General features: G+C 43.2%; 1 protein-coding gene and 1 pseudogene across 7 annotated transcripts in view; one reads left to right on the top strand and one right to left on the bottom strand.

Annotated features, from left to right (window-relative positions):
• Nucleotides 1-2,801: 2,801 nt before the first annotated feature.
• Nucleotides 2,802-23,377, bottom strand: part of LOC113881567 (BOLA class I histocompatibility antigen, alpha chain BL3-7-like) — a 37,278-nt gene continuing 16,702 nt past the window's right edge. The window contains exons 1-9 of one of the 6 annotated variants that reach the window (XR_003508071.1): nucleotides 14,672-14,945; nucleotides 11,522-11,818; nucleotides 9,275-9,550; nucleotides 8,176-8,451; nucleotides 7,964-8,059; nucleotides 7,512-7,562; nucleotides 7,112-7,150; nucleotides 6,286-6,558; nucleotides 2,802-3,544 (exon numbers count right to left, since the gene is read on the bottom strand). Coding sequence is in view for 4 of the 6 variants with exons in the window: in XM_027524594.1 (XP_027380395.1) it covers nucleotides 7,146-7,150; nucleotides 7,512-7,562; nucleotides 7,964-8,059; nucleotides 8,176-8,451; nucleotides 9,275-9,550; nucleotides 11,522-11,818; nucleotides 14,672-14,732 (1,062 nt within the window). In the remaining 2 variants the exon portion in view is untranslated. Of the gene's footprint in view, nucleotides 3,545-6,285; nucleotides 6,559-7,111; nucleotides 7,151-7,511; nucleotides 7,563-7,963; nucleotides 8,060-8,175; nucleotides 8,452-9,274; nucleotides 9,551-11,521; nucleotides 11,819-14,671; nucleotides 14,946-15,454; nucleotides 15,610-23,377 lie in introns of those variants that run through there. The other 5 variants (XR_003508072.1, XM_027524597.1, XM_027524594.1 and 2 more) reach the window with 5 other exon arrangements.
• On the top strand, nucleotides 15,564-16,111 carry LOC113881570 (annotated as a pseudogene). The gene has a single exon (XR_003508074.1). The product of XR_003508074.1 is annotated as a mitochondrial import receptor subunit TOM20 homolog pseudogene (transcript).

Here is a 23,377-nt window from a genome sequence, read left to right as displayed (position 1 = left end):
ACATTCTGACTGGTGTGAAATGGTACCTCATAGTGGTTTTGATTTGCATTTCTCTGATAATGAGTGATGTTGAGCATCTTTTCATGTGTTTGTTAGCCATCTGTATGTCTTCTTTGGAGAAATGTCTATTTAGTTCTTTGGCCCAGAAAATTACTAGAACTAATCAATGATTATAGTAAAGTTTCAGGATATAAAATCAACACACAGAAATCCCTTGCATTCCTATACACTAATAATGAGAAAACAGAAAGAGAAATTAAGGAAACAATTCCATTCACCATTGCAACGAAAAGAATAAAATACTTAGGAATATATCTACCTAAAGAAACTAAAGACCTATATATAGAAAACTATAAAACACTGGTGAAAGAAATCAAAGAGGACACTAATAGATGGAGAAATATACCATGTTCATGGATTGGAAGAATCAATATAGTGAAAATGAGTATACTACCCAAAGCAATTTATAGATTCAATGCAATCCCTATCAAGCTACCAACAGTATTCTTCACAGAGCTAGAACAAATAATTTCACAATTTGTATGGAAATACAAACAACCTCGAATAGCCAAAGCTATCTTGAGAAAGAAGAATGGAACTGGAGGAATCAAGCTACCTGACTTCAGGCTCTATTACAAAGCCACAGTTATCAAGACAGTATGGTACTGGCACAAAGACAGAAATATAGATCAATGGAACAAAATAGAAAGCCCAGAGATAAATCCACACACATATGGACACCTTATCTTTGACAAAGGAGGCAAGAATATACAATGGATTAAAGCGAATTTCTTTAACAAGTGGTGCTGGGAAAACTGTTCGACCACTTGTAAAAGAATGAAACTAGAACACTTTCTAACACCATACACAAAAATAAACTCAAAATGGATTAAAGATCTCAACGTAAAACCAGAAACTATAAAACTCCTAGAGGAGAACATAGGCAAAACACTCTCTGACATACATCACAGCAGGATCCTCTATGACCCACCTCCCAGAATATTGGAAATAAAAGCAAAAATAAACAAATGGGACCTAATTAAACTTAAAAGCTTCTGCACAACAAAGGAAACTATTAGCAAGGTGAAAAGGCAGCCTTCAGAATGGGAGAAAATAATAGCAAATGAAGCAACTGACAAACAACTAATCTCAAAAATATACAAGCAACTCCTACAGCTCAACTCCAGAAAAATAAATGACCCTATCCGAAAGCTTTTAAGTTTGATTAGATCCCAGACAACTGCACTCATCTCACACGCTAGTCTGAGAAGGCAGTGGCACCCCACTCCAGTACTCTTGCCTGGAAAATCCCATGGTCAGAGGAGCCTGGTGGGCTGCAGTCCACGGGGTCGCTAGGAGTCGGACATGACTGAGTGACTTTACTTTCACTTTTCACTTTTATGCATTGGAGAAGGAAATGGCAACCCACTCCAGTATTCTTGCCTGGAGAGTCCCAGGGACGGGAGAGCCAGGTGGGCTGCCATCTATGGGGTCACACAGAATCGGACACGACTGAAGCGACTTAGCAGCAGCAGCAGCAGCAGCAGCACGCGCTAGTAAAGTAACACTCAAAGTTCTCCAAGCCAGGCTTCAGCAATACGTAAACTGTGAACTTCCAGACGTTCAAGCTGCATTTAGAGAAGGCAGGGGAACCAGAGATCAAATTACCAACATCCATTGGATCATCAAAAAAGTAAGAGAGTTCCAGAAAAACATCTATTTCTGCTTCCTTGACTATGCCAAAGCCTTTGGCTGTGTGGATCACAATAAATTGTGGAAAATTCTGAAAGAGATAGGAATACCAGACCACTTGACCTGCCTCTTGAGAAACCTGTATGTAGGTCAGGAAGCAACAGTTAGAACTGGACATGGAACAACAGACTGGTTCCAAATAGGAAAAGGAGTACGTCAAGGCTGTATACTGTCACCCTGCTTATTTAATTTATATGCAGAGTATATCATGAGAAAAGCTGGGCTGGAAGAAGCACAAGCTGGAATGAAGATTGCCAGGAGAAATACAAATAAGCTCAGATATGCAGATGACACCGTCCTTATGGCAGAAAATGAAGAACTAAAGAGCTTCTTGATGAAAATGAAAGAGGAGAGTTAAAAAGTTGGCTTAAAGCTCAACATTCAGAAAAGTAAGACCACGGCATCCGGTCCCATGACTTCATAGCAAATAGGTGGGAAAACAGTGGAAACAGTGGCTGATTTTATTTTTTGGGGTTCCAAAATCACTGCAGATGGTGATTGCAGCCATGAAATTAAAAGACACTTACTCCCTGGAAGGAAAGTTATGACTAACCTAGACAGCATATTAAAAAGCAGAGATATTACTTTGCCAACAAAGGTCCGTCTAGTCAAGGCTATGGTTTTTCCAGTGGTCATGTATGGATGAAAGAAAGCTGAGCGCTGAAGAATTGATGCTTTTCAACTGTGGTGTTGGAGAAGACTCTTGAGAGTCCTTTGGACTGTAAGGAGATCCAACCAGTCCATCCTAAAGGAGATCAGTCCTGGGTGTTCGTTGGAAGGACTGATGTTGAAGCTGAAACTCCAATACTTTGGCCACCTGATTCGAAGAGTTGACTCATTTGAAAAGACCGTGATGATGGGTAAGACTGAGGGCAGGAGGAGAAGGGGATGACAGAGGATGAGATGGTTGGATGACATCACCAACTCAATGGACATGAGTCTGGGTAAACTCCGGGAGTTGGCGATGGACAGGGAGGCCTGGTGTGCTGTGGTTCATGGGGTTGCAAAGAGTCGGACACGACTGAGCGACTGAACTGAACAGACTAATCTAAGAAAATACTGCTACGATTTATGTCCAAGTATGTTTTGCTTACAGTCTCGTCTAAGAGATGTATGGTGTCAAGTATTGCATTTAGTTCTTTAAAACCATTTTAAATTTATTTTTGCATATGTTGTGAGAGAATGCTCTAATTTCATTGATTTATATGTAGCTGTCCAGCTTTCCCATGTGCTGGGAAGTTTTTGATTATTGATTCAGTCTTCTTACCTGTTATTGATCTGTTCAGCTATTCTGTTTCTTCATGATTGTCTTGGCAGGTTGTATAAACCCATTTCTTCTAGTTCCTCCAGTTTGTTTGCTGTATAATCATTCAGAGTCCTCTTTCATACTCCTTTGTATTTCTGTGATATCAGCTGCAACATGAAAGAGTCTTGAAAGACAGACACTACGTCCTTCCATGAGAGAGGAAAACTCAATTCCCCAAATACACAGCTGGGAAAGAGAGGCACTCTTAGTCACATAACACATGCTGAGTTGTGACTCTGGACATAATGACACATATTTGCTGGGTGTGTGCACAAGGCATTTGCCAAAGGTGGTGAGTGGCAGTAGTGACATTCAGTTGTCAAGAGCAATAGTGATAGCAGTTCTAGCCACACAGTTGAGTGTCCAGCATCACGGGTGTCGTCGTAACAAAGGCAACTGTGTCCAGCAACAGAGCAGTGGTTCCTGTATGTAACTCAGCTTAGAAAAGCATCAAAAATTTTGTTCCCGAATGTGCTGACTCAGTCCCTGAAATAAAATGAGCCAAGTATGTAAGCATATGTACACACACACACACACACACACACGTTTAAATTAGAAAAACTTAGGATTCCATTGATTGCACCAAGAAGTAAGTGAGAAGTCAATGCAGGGAATAGTTTCAGAGAGTAAGGATTCAGAGACGTTCTTTATGCTGAGTTGATAACCACTTCCTCACTTTTCCACCTGGCTACATAACCCAGAGTAGGGCAAACAACATAAATGTCCCAGCAGATGTCTTGCTTTTTTCTTCTCAGGAAAAAAAACAACTTAATTGTGGATTTAAGACACTTCCCCAACCTGAGCGCTCCTATCACTGACCCTTGTCAGTCGTCCTCAACCTGGCTAAGACCTAAGACTGCTTATAGGTACTGCTGCAAAACACTTGGGCCTCTCCCTAGACCCACCATCTCAGAAAGCTGAGCACAGAGCCCAAGACTTGCTTATCCAACAAGCCTACAGGTGAGGCTGATGAACAGCCATGTGGCAATCCTGCTCTACATTTTTGCTACTAAATGTGTGCTCTGAAGATGAGCAGCATCAGCACCAACCTTGTTATAAGTTCAGATTCTTACATTCGACTTTGGACCACTGGAACTTAATGAGATGTCCGGGGAATTCTCATGCACAGGTAAGTCGGGGACTACCTGTTCTCTGCGCTGTCTAGACGTGTGTCAGAATCGTGCAGTCTGCGCACGTGCGCGATCCGATCAGACTGTATAGGGCTGTGAGGTCCAGGGTTCAGTCCTTGTTCCTTCCTCCTCTAATCCCTCTCAGCAGGTTATAAATAGCATTTATATGGTGTCACTTCCAAAATTATTTCTACACCCAAGACATCTCTCCTAAACTCCAAACATGTGCCCCAACTAACAACCCAACTTGAATTTTCTAACAGGCATCCAATTTCAGCATTTCCTCAACTGAATACCCATATTTTTTTGTTGTTGTTTAGTTGTTAAGTCGTGTCCAACTCTTTTGTGACCCCCATGGACTATAACCCACCAGGCTTCTTTATCCATGGGATTTCCCAGGCAAGAATACTGGAGTGGGTTGCCATTTCCTTCTCCAGGGAATCTTCCAGACCCAGGGATCAAACCCACGACTCTTGGGTCTCCTGCATTGGCAGGCGGATTCTTTGCCACTGAGCCACTTGCATAGTCTGAAAGTCTGGGTGTCCTCTTTCTCACAACTCAGACTTAATCCTTTAGGAAATGCTGTAAAGTCCATCTTTAGATATATCCAGTTTTAGTCACTCTGTAATATTTTTCCCTACCCACACGTGAGACAACCACCAACATTTCCAACCTGGACATTGCACTATTTCTACAGTCTCCACTACTGCCTCGTTCACTCTTCACTTCTCAGCTCTGTCCCCAGCACAGCAGCCAGACTGATGCTTCTAAATAGAAGTCACACCGGTCCCTCTTCTCCCAAAACTGTCTTGGAGTGCTACGTCTTCCTCAGAGAAAAGTCAATCCAATATTCTCAAAGCCACATGATCTGCACACACATGAGACCTCATCTCAGTTCTTCGCTCCACCAGCCACACCTGCGTCCTCTTCACTCTTCCTTGAATACAGACGCTCTCCTGCCCTTGTGCATTTTCACTGAAGCACCTCTGCCTGGAGAGAACTTCGCCCAGACCTCCTTGTGGGCATTCCCCCATGTCCTTCACATCTTCACTCAGAAGTCACCTTCTCAGTGAGGCCCACTGACCACCCTAGTAACACAGCCACCTTCCCTGTCCCTACACACTCATACTCTGGGTCACCTTCCTCAGAGCACTCACCAACCTCAAAGGGAAACACTCCCTCACTTACTAGGATCATAATGCACACTCTGCCTCTTCTCACTAGAACAAGCTCCACAGGCCAATAACTTTGCCTGACTTTGGTTTTCTGAAATTTCTTAGATGCAAAAATAATGTGTGATGTATCTGACACAACACATAGATTGAATGATAAGTGGACAGCATCTCTGTATTCTGTTGGGCTCTGTGCAACCTCATGGAATGTAGCCCACCAGGCTCCTCTGTCCATGGGATTTTCCAGGCAAGAATACTGGAGGGGGTTGCCATTTCCTTCTCTGGATCTTCGTGACCCAGGGATCAAACCCGGGTCTCCTGCATTGTAGGCAGACTCTGTACCATCTGAGTCACCAGGGAAGTCCATATTCTAAAGGCAGTATCTTTATTAACGTAGCCTAGGGCCACATGCTGTCTTGCGGCAGCTACAGCACAACATTTACTCTGACTGGTGTCAATGCTGCCTTGCTTTTCTCACAAGTGCTGCTCTCCCTCCCTCCCCCACCTCCTTCCTCCCACAGCAACCCTCCTGCACACCACAGCACACAAACTCATGTCCCACTCAAGAAAGCAATGGTCCTTGACCTATGGGTCCTATTTCCCAAACCACTGCAAATCTAAATTAGACTCAGCTTTATAAACCCATGAGTCTGGATTTGAGCCACCACTAGCACTTCTAGAGCTAAGAGCACAGAAAACAGCCTTGGAAGGGGGGTAAGAGCTGGATGAGTCATTTCTGTAGACCACAGACACTACAGTGAGCAGGGGCCCCCTGAGCCTTGGGGGGACAATGACAGGCAAAAATTACTCCTGCTCCTGTAGAGATGGGGGACACCTAGAGGAAATTAAGACTAGAATCCATATGCAAGAACAAGAAGAAGAGTAAGTCTCTATAGAAATAAAGAAAAAAAAAAAAAATCAACACCTAAAAGATGAGGACTGAGAACCAGACCCAGTCCTGAGCCCTGGTTGACCCGGCCACATAAGGTCCTCACTGCCCACAGTCCAGAAGACAAGGTTCAGGTGATGTCTCAGTCCTTGTGATCACAGGTCCTGGTGAGACAAGGTTCTACTGAAGAGACAAGGACAAAGATGTTGAGAGGATGATAACAGCAGCGACCATATCAAAGCCCATGATGCTCTGACTGGGCCCAGGCCCCGTCCACACTCAGCTCCTCACAGCCTTCTCCTGCCCCACCTGCAACAGAGTCAGCATAGCAAACACTCAGATTTTAAAAGGTTCTCAGCACTTCCATTCATTTCTCGCACAATTTAAGAATCTTCCTAGCCTTTAATTAACCCACCAACCCCACCTCATGACAAGAATCAGAAAAAACAAATTCAGGACTCCCCTGGTGGTCCAGTGGTTAAGAATCCGCCTGCCGGGGGGGTGGGGGGAGAAAAAAAAAAAAAAAAAGAATCCGCCTGCCAATGCAGGAGACACAGGTTCCATCCCTGCCCCAGGAAGATTCCACATGCCATGGAGCAATTCAGTCTGTGAGCCACTACTACTGAACAGAAGCCATTGTAACGAGAAGCCCATGTGCCACAACTAGAGAAAGCCAGTGGCAACAACAAAGACTCAGGGCCAAAAATAAATAAGTAAATAGAAAAAATGAATTCATATCCAGATTCCTACTTTCAATAAGGAGTAAGAAGTTATAACTCAGTGTAACATGGAGTTAAGACAAGGATAGAGATTGCCCAGCCCCACCTCGTCACAAAGGAGGAGGGTGGGGGCGTAAACAAACCTTGTATCACTCAGTTCCAGACAAAGCCGTTCTCTTAGACTGTGAAAGAAAATAATCATGAACAAATTCAGGTCAGTCATCATAAAAGGTCATTCCCAATAGCCCCCCGACATGCTCAAATGTCTCATCAAAGAATCTCCATCACCCAGTGTGTCCTCTCTGCCCCAAGTTCTCTCCCACTGGGGGTCCCTTAAGAGTCTCACTTTTAGGATCAGTGAGAGCATCAGAGCCCAGAGCACTGTTGCTGCCTAGGGGAGAACAATCCAGAACCTGGCGGAAGTCCAGAGATGGGGCTAAAGAAGGAATCACGGGGTGGGTGAGCTCCCCCATTTGCTCCCATTTGCACTATTCCAAGGGTCTCAGGGTTTGCCACCAGACCCTACCTATACTTGGTACTTACTTGCAGTCTGAAAGTAGGTTCTATTTTTTCCATTTGTAGAGTGATAATATCCTGTGAGAAGCCAGGCAGAAGACAGGTCATGAGCCGCTAATGAAACCACCTAGTCCCAGACCCCAGGGAAGTTTCCAGAACTGTGACTGAAAACCCAAGGCAGGACCAAAACCATGATGAAAGTAGGTATGCAGGGCCTGAACCAAGTAGGTATGCCCAGAGGCCTATCCTCACAGTGACCTTCCCTGACCTTCAATGTCCCCATCACCAGATTCATCATGTTGATACTGGTCTCCATTTTCACATGTGCCTTACAAAGAATAAGTGCAAGCAAAACCCCCAGACTTACCAAGCACAAGTGTGTGGAGGGTACTTTCCAGTAACGAGGCAGGCAAACTTCTACCTGGGCTTGAAACCCCCAGTGAGACAAGAAAACTCAGATCCCTCCCTCACTTCCCTACCTGAGAGCTTCTTTATCCAGATCACAGCTCTAGTGACCACGAGGAGAACCAGGACAACAATGATGCCTGTGATGGGGACGGAGGTCTTCAGAGGTTCTGTGGAAGAAAGGAAAGGGGCCCTGACCTCAGGCATGAATCCTAACCTTGCTGAAGTTCTCCTGAAGGCTCCTGATTACCTGATAATAAGGTTGACCATCCATCCCTCTCCTTACCCCATCTCAGGGTGAGGGGCTCCTGAAGCCCCTCGTGCTGCACACGGCACGTGTATTTCTGCTCCTCTCCAGAAGGCACCACCAGGGCCGCCCACTTCTGGAAGGTTCCGTCTCCTGAAGGTCTGGTCTCCACAAGCTCCATGTCCTGGGTCTGGTCCTCCCCATTGCGCTGCCAGGTCAGTGAGATCTTCGCAGGGTAGAAGCCCAGGGCCCAGCACCTCAGGGTGACCTCACGGTCAGAGATGCGGTGATGAGTCATGTGTGTTTTGGGAGGCTCTGTGGTACACAAAGCAGGGAGGGTGCAGGCCAGGTTTGTTGAGTAGCATCGACTCCAAAGACCAAGCCACCACAACTCCTGATGGCTCATCTGCCAACCAGTGGGAGAAAGGGAACTTCCTCTATCTGAGGGTAGAGGGATCCACAGTAAGCTGAGCCAGCTTCAAGTCAAGGGTGCGGGAACTCAGTCTAACATTATCCTCCAGGATAAGAGCCCCTTCAAAGGCTCTCGACTCTTGTATCAAGTCTTTGGTCAATGTTTTCTACATACAGGTGTGTATCTAGTGGGAAAGCACCAAAAGGATGAGAAATCTTCAAGACTCTATGAAGCAGCTCTGTGTCCTCCTGAGAGTCGTTTCCTTGGCACTAATAAGAATGAGTGGCTCAGGGAACCTCCCTGGTGGTCCAGTGGTTAAGACTCCATGCTTCCACTGCAGGGGGTTTGGGTTCAATTCCTGGTCAGGGAAGTAAGATTCCAGATACCATGAGGTGTGGTAAAAAACAAAAATAAAAACAAAAATCCAACATTGTGAATCAACTATACTTCAGCAAAATAAATTTTAAAAAATTAAAAAATAAATAATGGGTGGATCAGATGGCACTGCCCAGGAGACTCAAGATAGGAAGTCCCCCCACTCCACATCTATGGCTTGTAGGGAAGTCATCATCAGCACATTGGCCCCAGCCATCCCACACTAAATATCTCACACCCCTGTGCTGGGTCAGGTCTGGAGGAGATACCCTCACCCACACTCTGCAAAGAAAATGGCCCAAGCTGGGGATGGGGGAAGGGCTGAAAGGCTGGGCTGTGGGAAGTCATTACCAGTGCGGTTCAAGCTCTCCCCTCCAAACGTCAAGTATCTCCACAACCACAGGATGCATTCCTTCTCCAAGTAGTTCTTGTCTCTCTCTATGAAGTTCCCACTGGCCTCCCATTTTTGTTTGGTGTACTGAGCAACGAATGTGGCTGCTGTGTATTGCAGAGGGTCCATATGCAAGCTCAGGTAGTCCTCACCATCATAGCCATACTGCCAGTGCCACGTGGTCCTGCCGTCCTCCAGGAGCTCACAGCCGTAGGTGAACTGGAGGGTGTGGGGGCCTGCCCAGCCCCAGGACAGTGGTGTCAGCCAGTGTCAGTTGGGCACAGTCTGCCCCCAAGGCCTCCCACCCAAGGTTCCAGCCCCCCGATACCTTCCCATCTCTTATCTTCTCCTTAGAGGACATTCAAATTCCATAGACAAACTAGTTTTGCCCTAATAACGATCTCTTTTCATTACAGTCAGTTCTGCTTGAGGAATGGTCTATGGTTGGTTCCAGGAGGTATTGAAAAGGCCATGGATTGGGAGTTACAGATTTGAACTCTGCCATGAACTGTGTGATCTGGGCAAGTTATTCATTCTACATTTATCTTGTATAAAAAGAGGGTTAGATTATGACCTAACAGGTCTCTTCTAGGCTAACAGCCTCAGAGTCTAAGCTCAAGTTCCTGAGAACAGGACCACACTACACAGCATTAACACAGGAGGGGACAATGTACTGAGTAGTTTTCCTTGACAGCTATGGACCAAATTTTATCCCTCCAATATTCACTACGTTGAACCCCTAACCCTTGATGTAACTGTATTCGGAGATACTAGCAAGTAATTAAGTTTAAATGAAGTCACGAGAGTGGCGCCCTAATCCAACAAGGACAAGAGGGGTTAAGGAGCTCTCTCCCTCACTCCATGGGCACACACCAAGGAAAGCGAGAATGTGGCCAACTGCAAGCCAGGAAGTGAGCCCTCGCCACAGAGAACCCTGCTGAATCTTGACCTTAGACCTTCCAGTCTCTAGAACAGTCAGAAGATAAATTTCTGGTGCTTAAATCATGCAGTCTGTGGTATTTTGTCATGGTAGGCCAGGCAGACTAATATTCTTACTGTTGTTGTTTAATCGCTAAGTCAGGTCACTTGCTGTTTAGTCACTAGGCTGTGTCCAACTCTTTTGCAACCCAACTTAGCGACGAAAGGACAACAACACAAGATACTAGAGAAAGCAAATAGCATCAACAAGCCCAAACTGCTGAAAAATTTCTCAAATGAATTTCAAAGCCAAATATGAATAAATCTGAGATCACTGCAGCCTGGATTCAGCACACATGCTTCTAAGTTTCCACAGATTCCCAGCTCAAGTTCCTAGTCTAACAAACTTGCATACTCTAACTTTATTGTGTACCATCACTCTCTTCTTATACTGTGAGCCCTTGAAAGGCAGAGTCTACATCAGTGCCTGTAAAGTAACCATCGGATAAACCTTTGTTGAATTCATGTTCCTAGAAGGATCAACGGGAAAAAGCTGAGCAGCCTCAGTATTCAGCTTGAATTATACTTCTCACTGGCTTATGCCTTGATTGGGCTTCAGGGCCCTTTACAAACTTGTTTCAACAGACCTAAAGTCTCAAGAGCCATTAACTAGAAATGATTAAATTTCAGTCCATCCCTTGAGCTCACTAAGACAAATCCTACCCCACGACTTGCTCCACCCTAATTTCCTACTGCTTGGAACATCTTTTATGTTCTTCATAGACCTAAGTAATACATATCCACCTGGTTCTATATAAAGTTCTGCCTCATTCATGAAACTCTGACCACTGGGGTATCTCATCTATGAATCTCAGTAAACTATGGCATTCAAGGAGGTTCCTGTCTTTGACATCTCTGGGTATGCAGTGAAGGGTCAATAAACTTTTCACAGAAGTGTGAGTACCTTCCCATATGAATTATAAGCTCTTTGAAGACAAACATCAGTTTATACTTTTCTGGGTCCCTATTTCTAGCACTCAAAAGATGTTCAGCATATATCCATGACCCAGGAAAACTGCTTAATTAATCTATTAATTATTAATTCTCGTCACACAGACCCTACACCATTGTGACCAGACCAGCTCAGCTTTCATTCTCAAGTGATAACTTGTACATGTTCTTCTGCCCCAGCCTGACCCTATGGGAACACTTGTCAAGAGCCTTTCACCCCTGGGGATTGGTACGAAGTGACAAGCACCACTTCCCTCTGCTTTCTCTGAGGCACCTACTTGTTTGCTTTTGTGCCAGCGCTCTGTTCAGACCATCCTCCTTGGTTTGGTTGTAATATTGCTGTACATTCCTCAGATTTAAGTGGAAAATCTTCATCCGACTTGTGAAGATCTTGGTCTCATCATCAAAGTAACTTGGCTCCTCCCTCAACCAATGAACACAAGACTTTGCCTTCATCTCTTCACTGTCATAGCGAATGAAGGGCTGGTTGTCCACGAAGCCAAAAGCCATAAATGAAGGGACTCCTGGACCCGGTTCAGACACAACTGAGTAGAAATACTGCAGAGAGTGTGATCCTGAGGTGAGAACAAGCAACAGTGGGTCAGAGAGAGCTCCAGAATTTACTGTGTGAGGATCTAGGGAATGAGCGTGTGTCTAATAGGAGACATGGCGCACAACATAAAACAATGAAAAGACAATTACACTCCTCTGCATAAGTGAATATATACAGGGTAAGATTGATTTACTTTAAGGAATTAGCTGGCAAGCCCAAATCTGCAAGGCAGAGCTGCATGTTGGATACCTAAGGAAGACACGATATTGCAGCTTATGTCCAAAGGCAGTCTGAAAGTAGAATTCACTCTTCCTCAGACCTGTCTTCCCCTTAAGGCCTTCAACTGATCAGATAAGGCCTACCCACATTACCAGCTAGGGCAGTAGTCCTGTACCTTTTTGGAACCAGATTCATGGAAGACAGTTTTTCCATGGCCCCAGGGTGGGGGGATGAGAGCGAAGTGCAAATTTTTAAAAACTGAAGTACAGCTGCTTTACAACATTGTGTTGGCTTCAGGTGTACAGCATAGTGATTCAGTATTCTGAAAAATTGTATTCCATAACAGATTAAAGATCATGCGTATAATTTCCTGTGCTGTACAACAAATCCTTGGTGCTTATCTACTTTACTTAGTTTGTATCTACTAATCCCGTATCCCTACTTTGTCCCTCCTCTGTTCTCTCCTCTTTGTAATCCCAAATTTGATTTCTATGTCTGTGAGTCTGTTTCCGTTTTGTAGGTACATTCATTTGTATTATTTTTCAATTCCAAATATAAGTAATCTCAAATAGTATTTTTGTCTGACATTTCACTAAATATAATATTTTCTAGGTCTAGTCACACTGCTATAAATGGCAGTTAAAATACATACATTTTAGTTTATACATTAATTTATGAAGTTATATTGAACATAATTCCATGTTTATCTGCCAATTGAATTCATTCTTCTGTAAATTATTCATAGCGTTTCTGTTTTTAACAGCATTGTTCTTTTTTCCGAAGAACCTCTGCACTTCTACCCCTTGACATGGGCGCCTCCTCTGATGAATAAAGTCCCTCTCACTCTGAACTGACTCTGACCCCACTCAGGTCTAGACTCCATTGAGAAGCACCTACTGAGGTCAGAGGTCATTCCTGAGGACCCAGTGGACATGCAAGCCGGCAGTCCCTGTCTGCTCTCTGCTGATCCCTACTGTGACCCTGCACCTAACAGGGGCTATGCAGGGAGCAAGGCTGTGGTTAGATGTTCGGAGACACTGAACTCCAGGGAGTGATTGTGGAGAGGGAAAAACCACAAAAACAAGAGCAAAAGGAAGACACTGAGCACAAACTCCCCTTTATTCTAAGGCTCAGCCAAGCAGCCATAGCTGGATGACTTTCCATTCAGGCAGATAGGAAATGTATAAATATGGAAATGTTTACACTGTACTCCTATTAAAGCACTCACACCACTTAACGCCTGCACAGAAACTGTTTCCTAAAAATTATCATTGTGCTGGAGCATTTCCTCTGTGGTCTGCCGTTATTTCTTTAATTCTTTTGATGACTGTATGAAGTAGCTGCTTAAATTCCATGTTAGAGGTGAGAAAACTGAAGCTTAGTAGCAAAGCTTTATTTAGAACCCATTTCTCAAAAAAAAAGAACCCATTTCTCCTCCTCTCTTGCTCATAAATAGGTAAGACTTAAAAAAATTCACCCTGCCAGATATGTTTCAGATATGTCAAGAATTTGTTTCATTTTCCACGAGTTGTTACTTGTTGGTCTGGAAACATTTTACCCAGTAATTAAGTCATGAGTCTGGCTTTCCTTCTGGCTTTCTTGGTACACTTCTAGAGTCTGGAGCGCAATAATAGCTGCTGAGAAACTGTGCTAGGAGACCTGTGGCTGGGAACAATGGTTTTGCAAATAACCTGCATGTAGGAAAATGCAAAAATTGTAGCTTAGTGGGTGGTGAGAGTTTTGCATACTGTCCCTATGGGGTTTTCCTGGATGAGCCATATTTAAACAAACACTTCAGTGAAGCCCTTTCCCCATATGAATAAAAGATGAATGTGTGTGCTACGTTATTTTCTTTCAGTTCTGTCATTAATCAAGCTTGTGATCAATTTTTTTAAGTTATTTAAAATATTTTATCTCATCTTTTTGGATTTGTTTCTGTAAATTCGTATACTCAACATAATGTACTGCTATAATGGAATATGCACATACTTTGTAAATAAATAAACACACTCTAAATTGTAAAGAAAGATGATCTAAAACCTTGAATACCATCCATACCAAATTTTTGCTTCTGGCTGTGCCTTTGCCCTTCCAAAGACTTTAAAAGTAAAAGCGAAAGTGTTAGTCGCTCCCTCCTGAACGACCGCATAGACTGTTCAGTTCAGTTTAGTTCAGTCGCTCAGTTGTGTCCGACTCCTTGCGACCGCGCATAGACTGTAGCCCGCCAAAATCCTGGGGGATTCTCCAGGCAAGAATACTGGAGTGGGAAACCAGGAACATCTATTCTGAGCAAGACTACAGAATTATGACTTCTGACCTGGTTCAGAGATCTGCCAACTTCTTTCTTGTTTACACTGCTGCTGCTGCTAAGTCGCTTCAGTCGTGTTCGACTCTGCGACCCCAAAGACGGCAGCCCACCAGTCTCCTCCACCCTCGGGATTCTCCAGGCAAGAATACTGGAGTAGGTTGCCATTTTTCTCCTCTTGTTTACACTAGCTGCCCTTATTGACAGAGCCCGCACAAATAAGCCAGTGACGGCCTGCACCAAGATTTTCGAAAGTCACCACTAAGCTCCCAGTGATCTGAAAAATTCCACTCTCGGCCGGTTTCAGCTTCTTCCACTCTCCCAGCCCGCCACCCCTCGCTCCCAACTCACGGGTTTGTGTCTCTGGCAGGTATGCTAGGAAGAAATACAAGAGGACAGGGCCCCACAGCATCGCCTTGGCTGTTCCGATTGGCCCCAAGGCTTCCGGGCACGGCTGTGGCACACAGCTCGGAGACCACCGGCTTCACTCGAGCTCTGGACCGCATTAGGGGTGGCGCCTTACGGGAACTGAAACCGCTTGAAAGCGCAAGAAATAGTCGCAGTGGGGGGGCGGATACTACTACAGAGCACCAGTCACTCAGCGATACGCTGGTCAGGAACACATCTGCGGAACTGAAGCTGAATTTGGAGAAAACGAAAGCCCCAGCATATGGCTTCCCGCATAGCCAATGCCACAGCAAGTCAGCCAGTAGCCCAGGACAGGTCTAGATGGGACCCACCAGCTTGGACTTCAGATCCTAGCCGGGCCTCTCCGCTTCGGAGCCTTGGTTTCTTCCTCATCCAAATGCAAATAAGGTTAATCTGTGTTTGGAAAACTACGGAGAAGTTAAGAGTGACTAGCAGGACTGAAGCGACTTAGCAGCAGCAGCAGCAGCTTGGAAAAATGTAGCCATATATATGTTAAGTGGGGGAACGTGATAAACAAATAATTAAAACTGAATTGATAGCCATGTCAAAACAAAAAACAAAAACAAGGAGCATTAAGGAATTCCCTGGCGGTCCAGTGGTTTGGACTAGGCGCTTTCCCTGCTGAGGACCGCGGGGCAAGAAAAAAAAACAATTACGTGTTTAGGGAGGAAATCGACAATAAAGACACAAAAATAAGGTTCTCACTTGGGGCGATTTATGGTGTGAACTGCCACTCATTTAAAATGTCCCATTAGGTCCCTCGCGGCGGGCGGCGGGCGTCGGGACTGAGCCGCGCACTCGGATCCGAGGCTTCGCGGTCAACGGCTTCTTTGCGGGCCCCGCCGCAGCCGACCCGGCTCCTCGGTGGAGAGAAGATGGTGGGCCGGAACAGCGCCATCGCCGCCGGCGTGTGCGGGGCCCTTTTCATCGGTTACTGCATTTACTTCGACCGCAAGAGACGAAGTGACCCCAACTTCAAGAACAGGCTGCGAGAACGAAGAAAGAAACAGAAGCTTGCCAAGGAGAGAGCTGGGCTTTCCAAGTTACCTGACCTTAAAGATGCTGAAGCCGTTCAGAAATTCTTCGTAGAAGAAATACAGCTTGGTGAAGAATTACTAGCTCAAGGTGAATATGAGAAGGGTGTGGACCATCTGACAAATGCGATTGCTGTGTGGACAGCCACAGCAGTTACTGCAAGTGTTGCAACAAACTTCCACCACCAGTGTTCCAGATGCTTCTGACTAAGCTCCCAACAATTAGTCAGAGAATTGTAAGTGCTCAGAGCTTGGCTGAAGATGATGTGGAATGAGAAACAAATGTCAACATAATGATCTCAATTAAAACATATTTTTAAAATCTTAACTCAGAAGATGATCGGCTCTGGGGGAGTAAGGGCAGATAAGCTTGTTATGGACTGTCCTCCACAGTGAAGTCTACCAAAGTTAATTTTTACTTTGTGTAGATCCATTTGTCTGTTTTATTTATTTTTCCCAGTGAAGTGTATTTTGATAGAGAGCTTTTCATTGTATAAATACACTACGAATTACTGAAATTTGCATTTTGTTTATTCTTAAAATGTGTGATTAGAATGTACATATAACATCCCATTACTTACATTAAAAATACCCGGTGCTCAGTTTTGAAAGATAGGCCCCCAAAAATGTAGAAGAAAACTGAAGAATATACTTGTTTTGCTCTACATCAGAAAGTTGGCTGGAAACTTGTGTTGATCAAAACTGAGCATTAAGAGATTATTTTTTTCCATTTAATCTCTTAAATATGTGTAATGTGCTGCTATGCTATAATAACAACTTCACCCCCTCCCTTGAAATGTTTTCTTTAAATCAATGGGTTTGATGTATTCTGGATATTTACCTCCTTGTATTTTAGATACATGTAGTTGCGGATAGCACCAGGAATTGGATGTCTATACATTCTTAATCTGGCTGAGTAAGCTTTACCAGTTAATGTCTGCCCACTTGCCTCATATATAAACTGAGGAAATGAGTGTGCTAATTCAGCTTCTAATTCCTTTGGTTCTGTGCAGCATTTTCAAATCCCTCTTTCTGAGGGAAATACCTGTTTGGGCAGCCAGCCCCTGCGTTTTTTTAACTCTGAATTTCGCATGCTTGCCTGACTTAGTATTTCTGGTTTTTTAAAAGGTATAATGTGTTGATTTTCACTGAAATCATGGTTCTGTCACTACTTTTGTAAATTAACCTGAAACGTAACCTTCACGGTAACTGGGACAATATGCTTGTAAAAGTGTTTGTTCCCTTTTGCTTTTATCCTCAGTGTACCTCCTTAATCCCCTACCAACCCTTATCTTGTATGAGAATAAGGTGTAACTTTGTGGCTGAAGACTTGAATGAAGATAATGGGACCTTTTATTCTCTAAATAGTGACATATTATCTTCAGCCACAGATTAAATATCAGACCTAAGAATAAAGATCCTTGGTACTTAAAAAAAAATAAAAAAATAAAATGTCCCATTAGTCACACTGGCAGTCCTGTTATCAGTACAAACATATATCAAATCATCATTCCTCCACCTTTAATGAATATGTTATAGGTTAATTTTATCTGAAACACTGGGGGGGAAATAAAATGTTCAATTAAAATAAATCCAGCAGGATTACTGTTTAAGCCAGAAACTACTAAGAGGAATTTGGAAGGGGCAGTTCCTTCCCCTGCTCTGGAGGAAATGAGACCACCACTGAGTCAGAGTTGCCTCAGAGTAAGCTCTTTTCCATGGCTTGGCAGTTTAAGGGGAGAAGGTTCAAACCCCCACATTAGGGTTGAGGCAAGGACATGGAGCCAAAAGAAAGATGAAAAAAACAAAGTACATCGCCTTTCTATCTCCTCCTGGCTTTTTGTCATCTAGAGAGAATTTTTAAAATAAGCCAACCCTGGTTCCTGTTTATCTCTTTCCTCTCATGTTCCTGTAACATAAACAGGAACAAGCAGCACCAACTGTGCTCAGAAATCTCCTTAGCTATATAACCAGTTTCATTTCTTACAAATTCTCCAGGAGATAATTTAGCTAAGCTTTCCACTACTATCAATACTTAACAAAGATTTCCCCCTTTTCTATTTTCCAATAAGATGTTCCTCATTTTCTTCTGAACTCTCACTGGCAGAGTTCTCAAAGCCCTGGTTTCTACCAAGTCTGTTCACAGAAACGTAGGCTTTCTCCAACAGGCTTTTCTTTTGGCAGCGCAGGAAGGCTTGCAGGATCTTAGTTCCCCAACCAGGGATCAAACCCAGCAGTGAAAGCACAGCCAAAAAATAAAAATGTTAGAAGTCTGTCGTGCTTCAGTCCATGGTGTCCCAGAGCTGGACACAATTGAGTGAGTGAACAACATGATATTAGTTATAGGTTTTTCATAAATGCTCTTTTATCAGGTTAAGGAAGCTCCCTCTGTGGCAGACAGACTCTAAGATGACCCCCAACGATCTTCTTCTAATATTTATGACCTTTTATCATCCCCCACCTCGAGACTGTCTCTGGGACCTTTGAATTGTTTCTAACCAAGAGAACGTAGCAGGGACTTCCCTCATGGTCCAGTGTCAAAGACTCAGAGCTCCCAATGCAGGGGGTCTGGGTTCCACTCCGGGTCAGAGAGCTGGATCCCACATGCCACAACTAAGACCACAGGCAGCCAAATTAAAAACAAAAAAATTTGTTTTTTTAGAGAATATGGCAAGTGATAGGATGTCATGCCTATTATCACATGACCAGAGTCTGTTTTGCTAGCAGACTTTCTTAAGATATCCTGCTGTGCTGTCTTTGAGGAAGTAGCCATGTTGAGAGCCCCATGTGATAAGGAACTGAGGGGTGGCCGACAGGAGCTGAGGCAGCCTCCAGTCAACAACCAGTCAAGTCCCTCAGTCTTATGATATAACCACAGGGAACTGAATTCTACTGATGTCCTCAGTGAGTGTGGAGGTGGATCTTACAGTCAGTCCTCCAGATAAGAACACAACTGACATCTTAATTGAAAAAAAAAAAGGCTTGCAGAGACTCCAGTTAAGGTATGCTTGAAGTCCTGAGCCACAGAAATTATGAGATAACAAATGTGTGTTGATTTGGGGTGCTAGGTTTTAATCACTTATTATGTACCATAGAAAACTACGTTTAATCCATTCACATTTATTATGAGTGGATTTGTTTACCATTTTTCATTTTTTCAATGTGTTTCACATCTTTTTCTCTATTCCTTCCCTTACTGCCTTTTATTAAGTATTTGCTATGACCCATATAAATTATTTTGTTCAATCTCAGTGTAATTTTGAATTATAGTGATTTCTTTAGAAATTATAATCTCCACCTTAACATATCATGATATACTTTGGATAAATACTAATTTAATTCCAGTAAGCACAGAAAACTTGCTCTGATAAAGTTTTGTCTCCTCTCCTTTGTGTTATCATATATATTACATCTATGTATGTATTATAAAGCTGACAATATAGTGTCATAAATACTGATTTATATCAATTTCTTTTAAAGAAGTTGAGAAAAGAAAAAAAACATACTTGAGCCTTTCATTTTAAACTTTGTATTTAGCAGTTCCAGTCCTCTTTCTTCTTGTGGATTCAAATTACCACTTCTGTCATTTCCTTACTCCAAGAGTTCCATTCCCTCCCCCATCCTTTGTCCAATTATTCACATGAATATATATCTGTAGGTGTTATAAGCTCAATACAATAAATTCATTGTCTTATGTAATTTAAGTCAGATAAGATAAAAATACATTTATTTTTCATAATTACCTTCATCTTACCTTTCCTGGTGCTTTCTTTCATGTGGATTGGATAATCTGGTGCCATTTCTTTTCAGTCTAAAGAACCTGACTTTAATATTTCTTGTTAAGACAGCTCCATTTTTTGAATTAATGTAATTGGAGGATAATTACAATATTGTGATGGTTTTTGCCATACACCAACATGAATTGGCCACAGGTATACAGGTGTCCCTCCCATCCTGAACCCCCCTCCCACCTCCCTCCCCACAGATCTGCTATTAATACCAATAAATTCTCTCAGGGTCTTTATCTGGGAATGTCTTTGTCTTCAGTTTCAAATCACAGTTTTGCTAGATATAGGATTCTTAATTATCAGGTTACTTGGTGGTTTCTGTGTTTTTAGCTTTTCACTTTGAATATATCAATGCTTTCTGGCCTCTGTTTTTTCTGATGAGAAGTTAGCTGTTATTCTTATTGGGTGTAGGTATGTATATGTTTAATATGCATGTTTTCCCTTATTGCTTTCAAATTTTTCTTTGTCTTTTGTTCGTAATCTTTTGACCTTAATGTGTCTTCGTGTGGATCTCCTTGTGTTTATCTTACATGGAGTATGGTATGTCTCTTGGGTGTACAGATTAATATTTCTCATCAAATTTGGGAAGTTTTAAGCCTTTATTATTTTTTTTTTCTGCCTTTTTTTTCCTTTCCTCCTTTTCTGAGACTATTATGCATATGTTGGTATACTGATGGTGTCCGACAGTATCTGAGTCTCTGTTCGTACATTTTTTATCCTTATTTCTTCCAGTTCTTCATACTGCATAAACTCTTTGAACTATCTTCAAATTCTTTCTTCTGCCAGCTCAATTCTGCTATTAAGTCCTTCTACTGAACAGGTTTTGGTTTTTGCTTTATATATATGTATTTAAAGACTTCATTGTCTTAGAAAAGTTTTAGGTTTTCAACAAGATTGAGAGGAAGGTATGGAGGTTTTCCACACTTACATCGTCTCCCCCAATTATCAACACCACTCACCAGAATGGTACATTTTTTACCAAGGATGAACCCACATCGACACATCATAGCTACAAAGTCCACAGTTTTCCTTAGTATTCACTCTTGATGTTGTACATACTATGCTTTGAACAAATGTATAATGACATATATGGCTTCCTAGGTGGCACATGGGTAAAGAATCCGCCTGCCAATGCAGGAAACACAGGAGACAGGGGTTCGATCACTGGGTCCGGAAGATCTCTTGGAGTAGGAAATGGCAACCCACCCCAGTATTCTTGCCTGGATAATTCCATGGACAGAGGAACCTGGCAGGTTACAGTCCATGGGGTTGGAAAGAGTCAGACATGACTGAGCAACTGAGTACACACGCACATGCCATATGTTCATTATTATTACAGCATACAAAGTATTTTCATTGCCCTGAAAATCCTCTGTGTTCTGCCCGTTTATCTCCCTACCCACCCCACCAGCTGCCACTAGGTTTTCTTGTCTCTGTAGTTTGCCTTTCCCATGTCATATAGTTGCAATCAGCCTTGCATCATTTATACTCCCACCTAGTTCCCCCCAGTAGGTGCAGAATATTTTAAACAAAATTATAAATATATCATTTCACCTGTAATATTTTTACTATATCACTAAAAATAACTTCATAAATTTCATAATTATAATATCATTTCTAAAAATAATAATAATTCTTACCATCATCAAATATCTAGGGCGTGTTCACACTTTTCTAGTTATATTATTATTTTTTCCTTAACAACTGAGGTGTTAAACCAAGATACAAAGAGACATACTTATTGATTTTTTTTTGCTTTGTCTCCTAACTTACTAATTTTCTCTCTTTTGCGTTTTTCCCTCTTGACATTTAGTTGGTTAGAAATCAGCCTTCACTCCTACTACAGCTTACCTACAGCTTCCTGTCTCCTCCCCTTTGAAGTCACAAAATTCTAAGTTAAGATACTAACATTTTCTTTGAAACTTTTTTCTCTAATTATTTGGTGCCTTTAACAACTCTGTCTTCAAAGTTAGGTTTCAAGAGTCTAGGAAAACATATCCCTTCATAAGGGGGTCTATAACCCACTATCCTAACTTCATTAACTCACTCTAGTGAGTTAATATTCCCTTTATATTACAAGAAGCAGAACTGTCTGAAAATAACACTGAGCACTCGTGGGTAGCCTGAATAATGAACCTGGGGTTCCTTCTCCCAGTGAGTGGAGCTGCAAGAAGTTACTTTCTGGGACTTCCCTGCTGGTTCAGTGGCAAAGACTCCACATTCCCAATGCAGGCGGCCTGGGTTCAATCCCTGGTCAGGGAACTGGATCCCACATGCCACAACTATTAACAAGATCCCACATGCTGCAATGAAGAACCAGTACAAATAAATAAATAAAAATAAATATTTTAAAAAAGAAGTCACCTTCTAAGGGGATCAGTGGTGTTTTTAACACTTGGCAGAGGAGACTGTAATTTGCCATGGGCCCCCAGGTCTCCAATTACCGGGCAGTTAACATTTCCAAACACCTGCAATGTATTATCTCCTGCTGCTGCTGCTGCTAAGTCATTTCGGTCATGTCCGACTCTGTGTGACCCCATAGATGGCAGCCCACCACGCTCCTCTGTTTCTGGGCTTCTCCAGGCAGGAATACTGGAGTGGATTGCCATTTCCATCTCCAGTGCATGGATGCATGCTAAGTCACTTCAGTCATGTTCAACTCTGTGCAACCCCAGAGGGCACCCCACCAGGCTCCTCTGTCCCTGGGATTCTCCAGGCAAGAATACTGGAGTGGGTTTCCATTTCCATCTCCAATGCATGCATGCATGCTAAGTTGCTTCAGTTGTGTTCAACTCTGTGCAACCCTACAGACAGCAGCCCACCAGGCTCCTCTGTCCATAGGATTCTTTAGGCAAGAATACTGAAGTGGGTTGCCATTTCCTTCTCCTGTATTGTCTCCCACTACATAACAAATTACCCCAAAACAAGAGGATTGAAACAACTCAAAGCATCTCAGAGTTTCTGTTGGTCAGCAACCCAAGCACAGCATAAGCTGGGTCATCTACTTTAGGGTGTCTACAAGACTGCAATAAAGATGTTGGCAAGAGTGGGGCTCATCTGGACTCAACTAGGAAAGGATCTATTTTCAAACTTACATTTTTTTTTAGCAGGATTCAGTTCCTTGAGGGTTGTTGTACTGAGGGCCTCAGACACTCACTGGCTGTTGGACAGGGGAAACCTCTCAGTTCTTTACCACATAGGTCTCTCCAACATGGCAGTTTGCTTCATCAAAGACAGTAAAGGAGTTTCTTAGCAAGATGAAAGTCACAGACTTTTATGATCTACTCAAGGAAGTGATGTCTTTTCCCTTCGCCATAGTCTTTTGGTTAGAACTAAGTCACTAGATCCATCCCACACTCAAGGGGAGGGGATTTCACAAGTATGTGAATACCAGTGGAGGACCATTAGAGGACACTGCAGGAGTCTGTTCACCACATCCTGTCAACAGCTGACACTAACCCAGAATGCTTGGTGCCTAAGCAGTTTGTGTCTCCTCATTGATAAGGTGGCTTCCCCTCCCTTTGTTTTAAAAAAGGGTATTTGGCTGCACTGAGTCTTGGTTACAGCATGTGAGATCTAGTTCCCTCACCAGGGATTGAACCTGGACCCTCTGCATCAGGAGCCTGGAGTCTTAGCCAATGGACCATCAGGGAAGTCCTGGTAAGGTGGCTCTTGCACTGCTTGCCTTACGATGAGAGCAGTAATGTGGCAGGACCCCTCCACTATTCCATGCTCCCACCCTGCCTGCCCAGAAGGGTGCCCAGTTTGCTTGTTTATGGAAAGAAGAGGAGGAATGGGACTCATGC

Source organism: Bos indicus x Bos taurus, chromosome 23 (assembly GCF_003369695.1).
Source record: "Bos indicus x Bos taurus breed Angus x Brahman F1 hybrid chromosome 23, Bos_hybrid_MaternalHap_v2.0, whole genome shotgun sequence".
Classification (NCBI taxonomy): Eukaryota; Metazoa; Chordata; class Mammalia; order Artiodactyla; family Bovidae; genus Bos; species Bos indicus x Bos taurus.
This window is presented reverse-complemented; position numbering and strand designations above follow the sequence as displayed.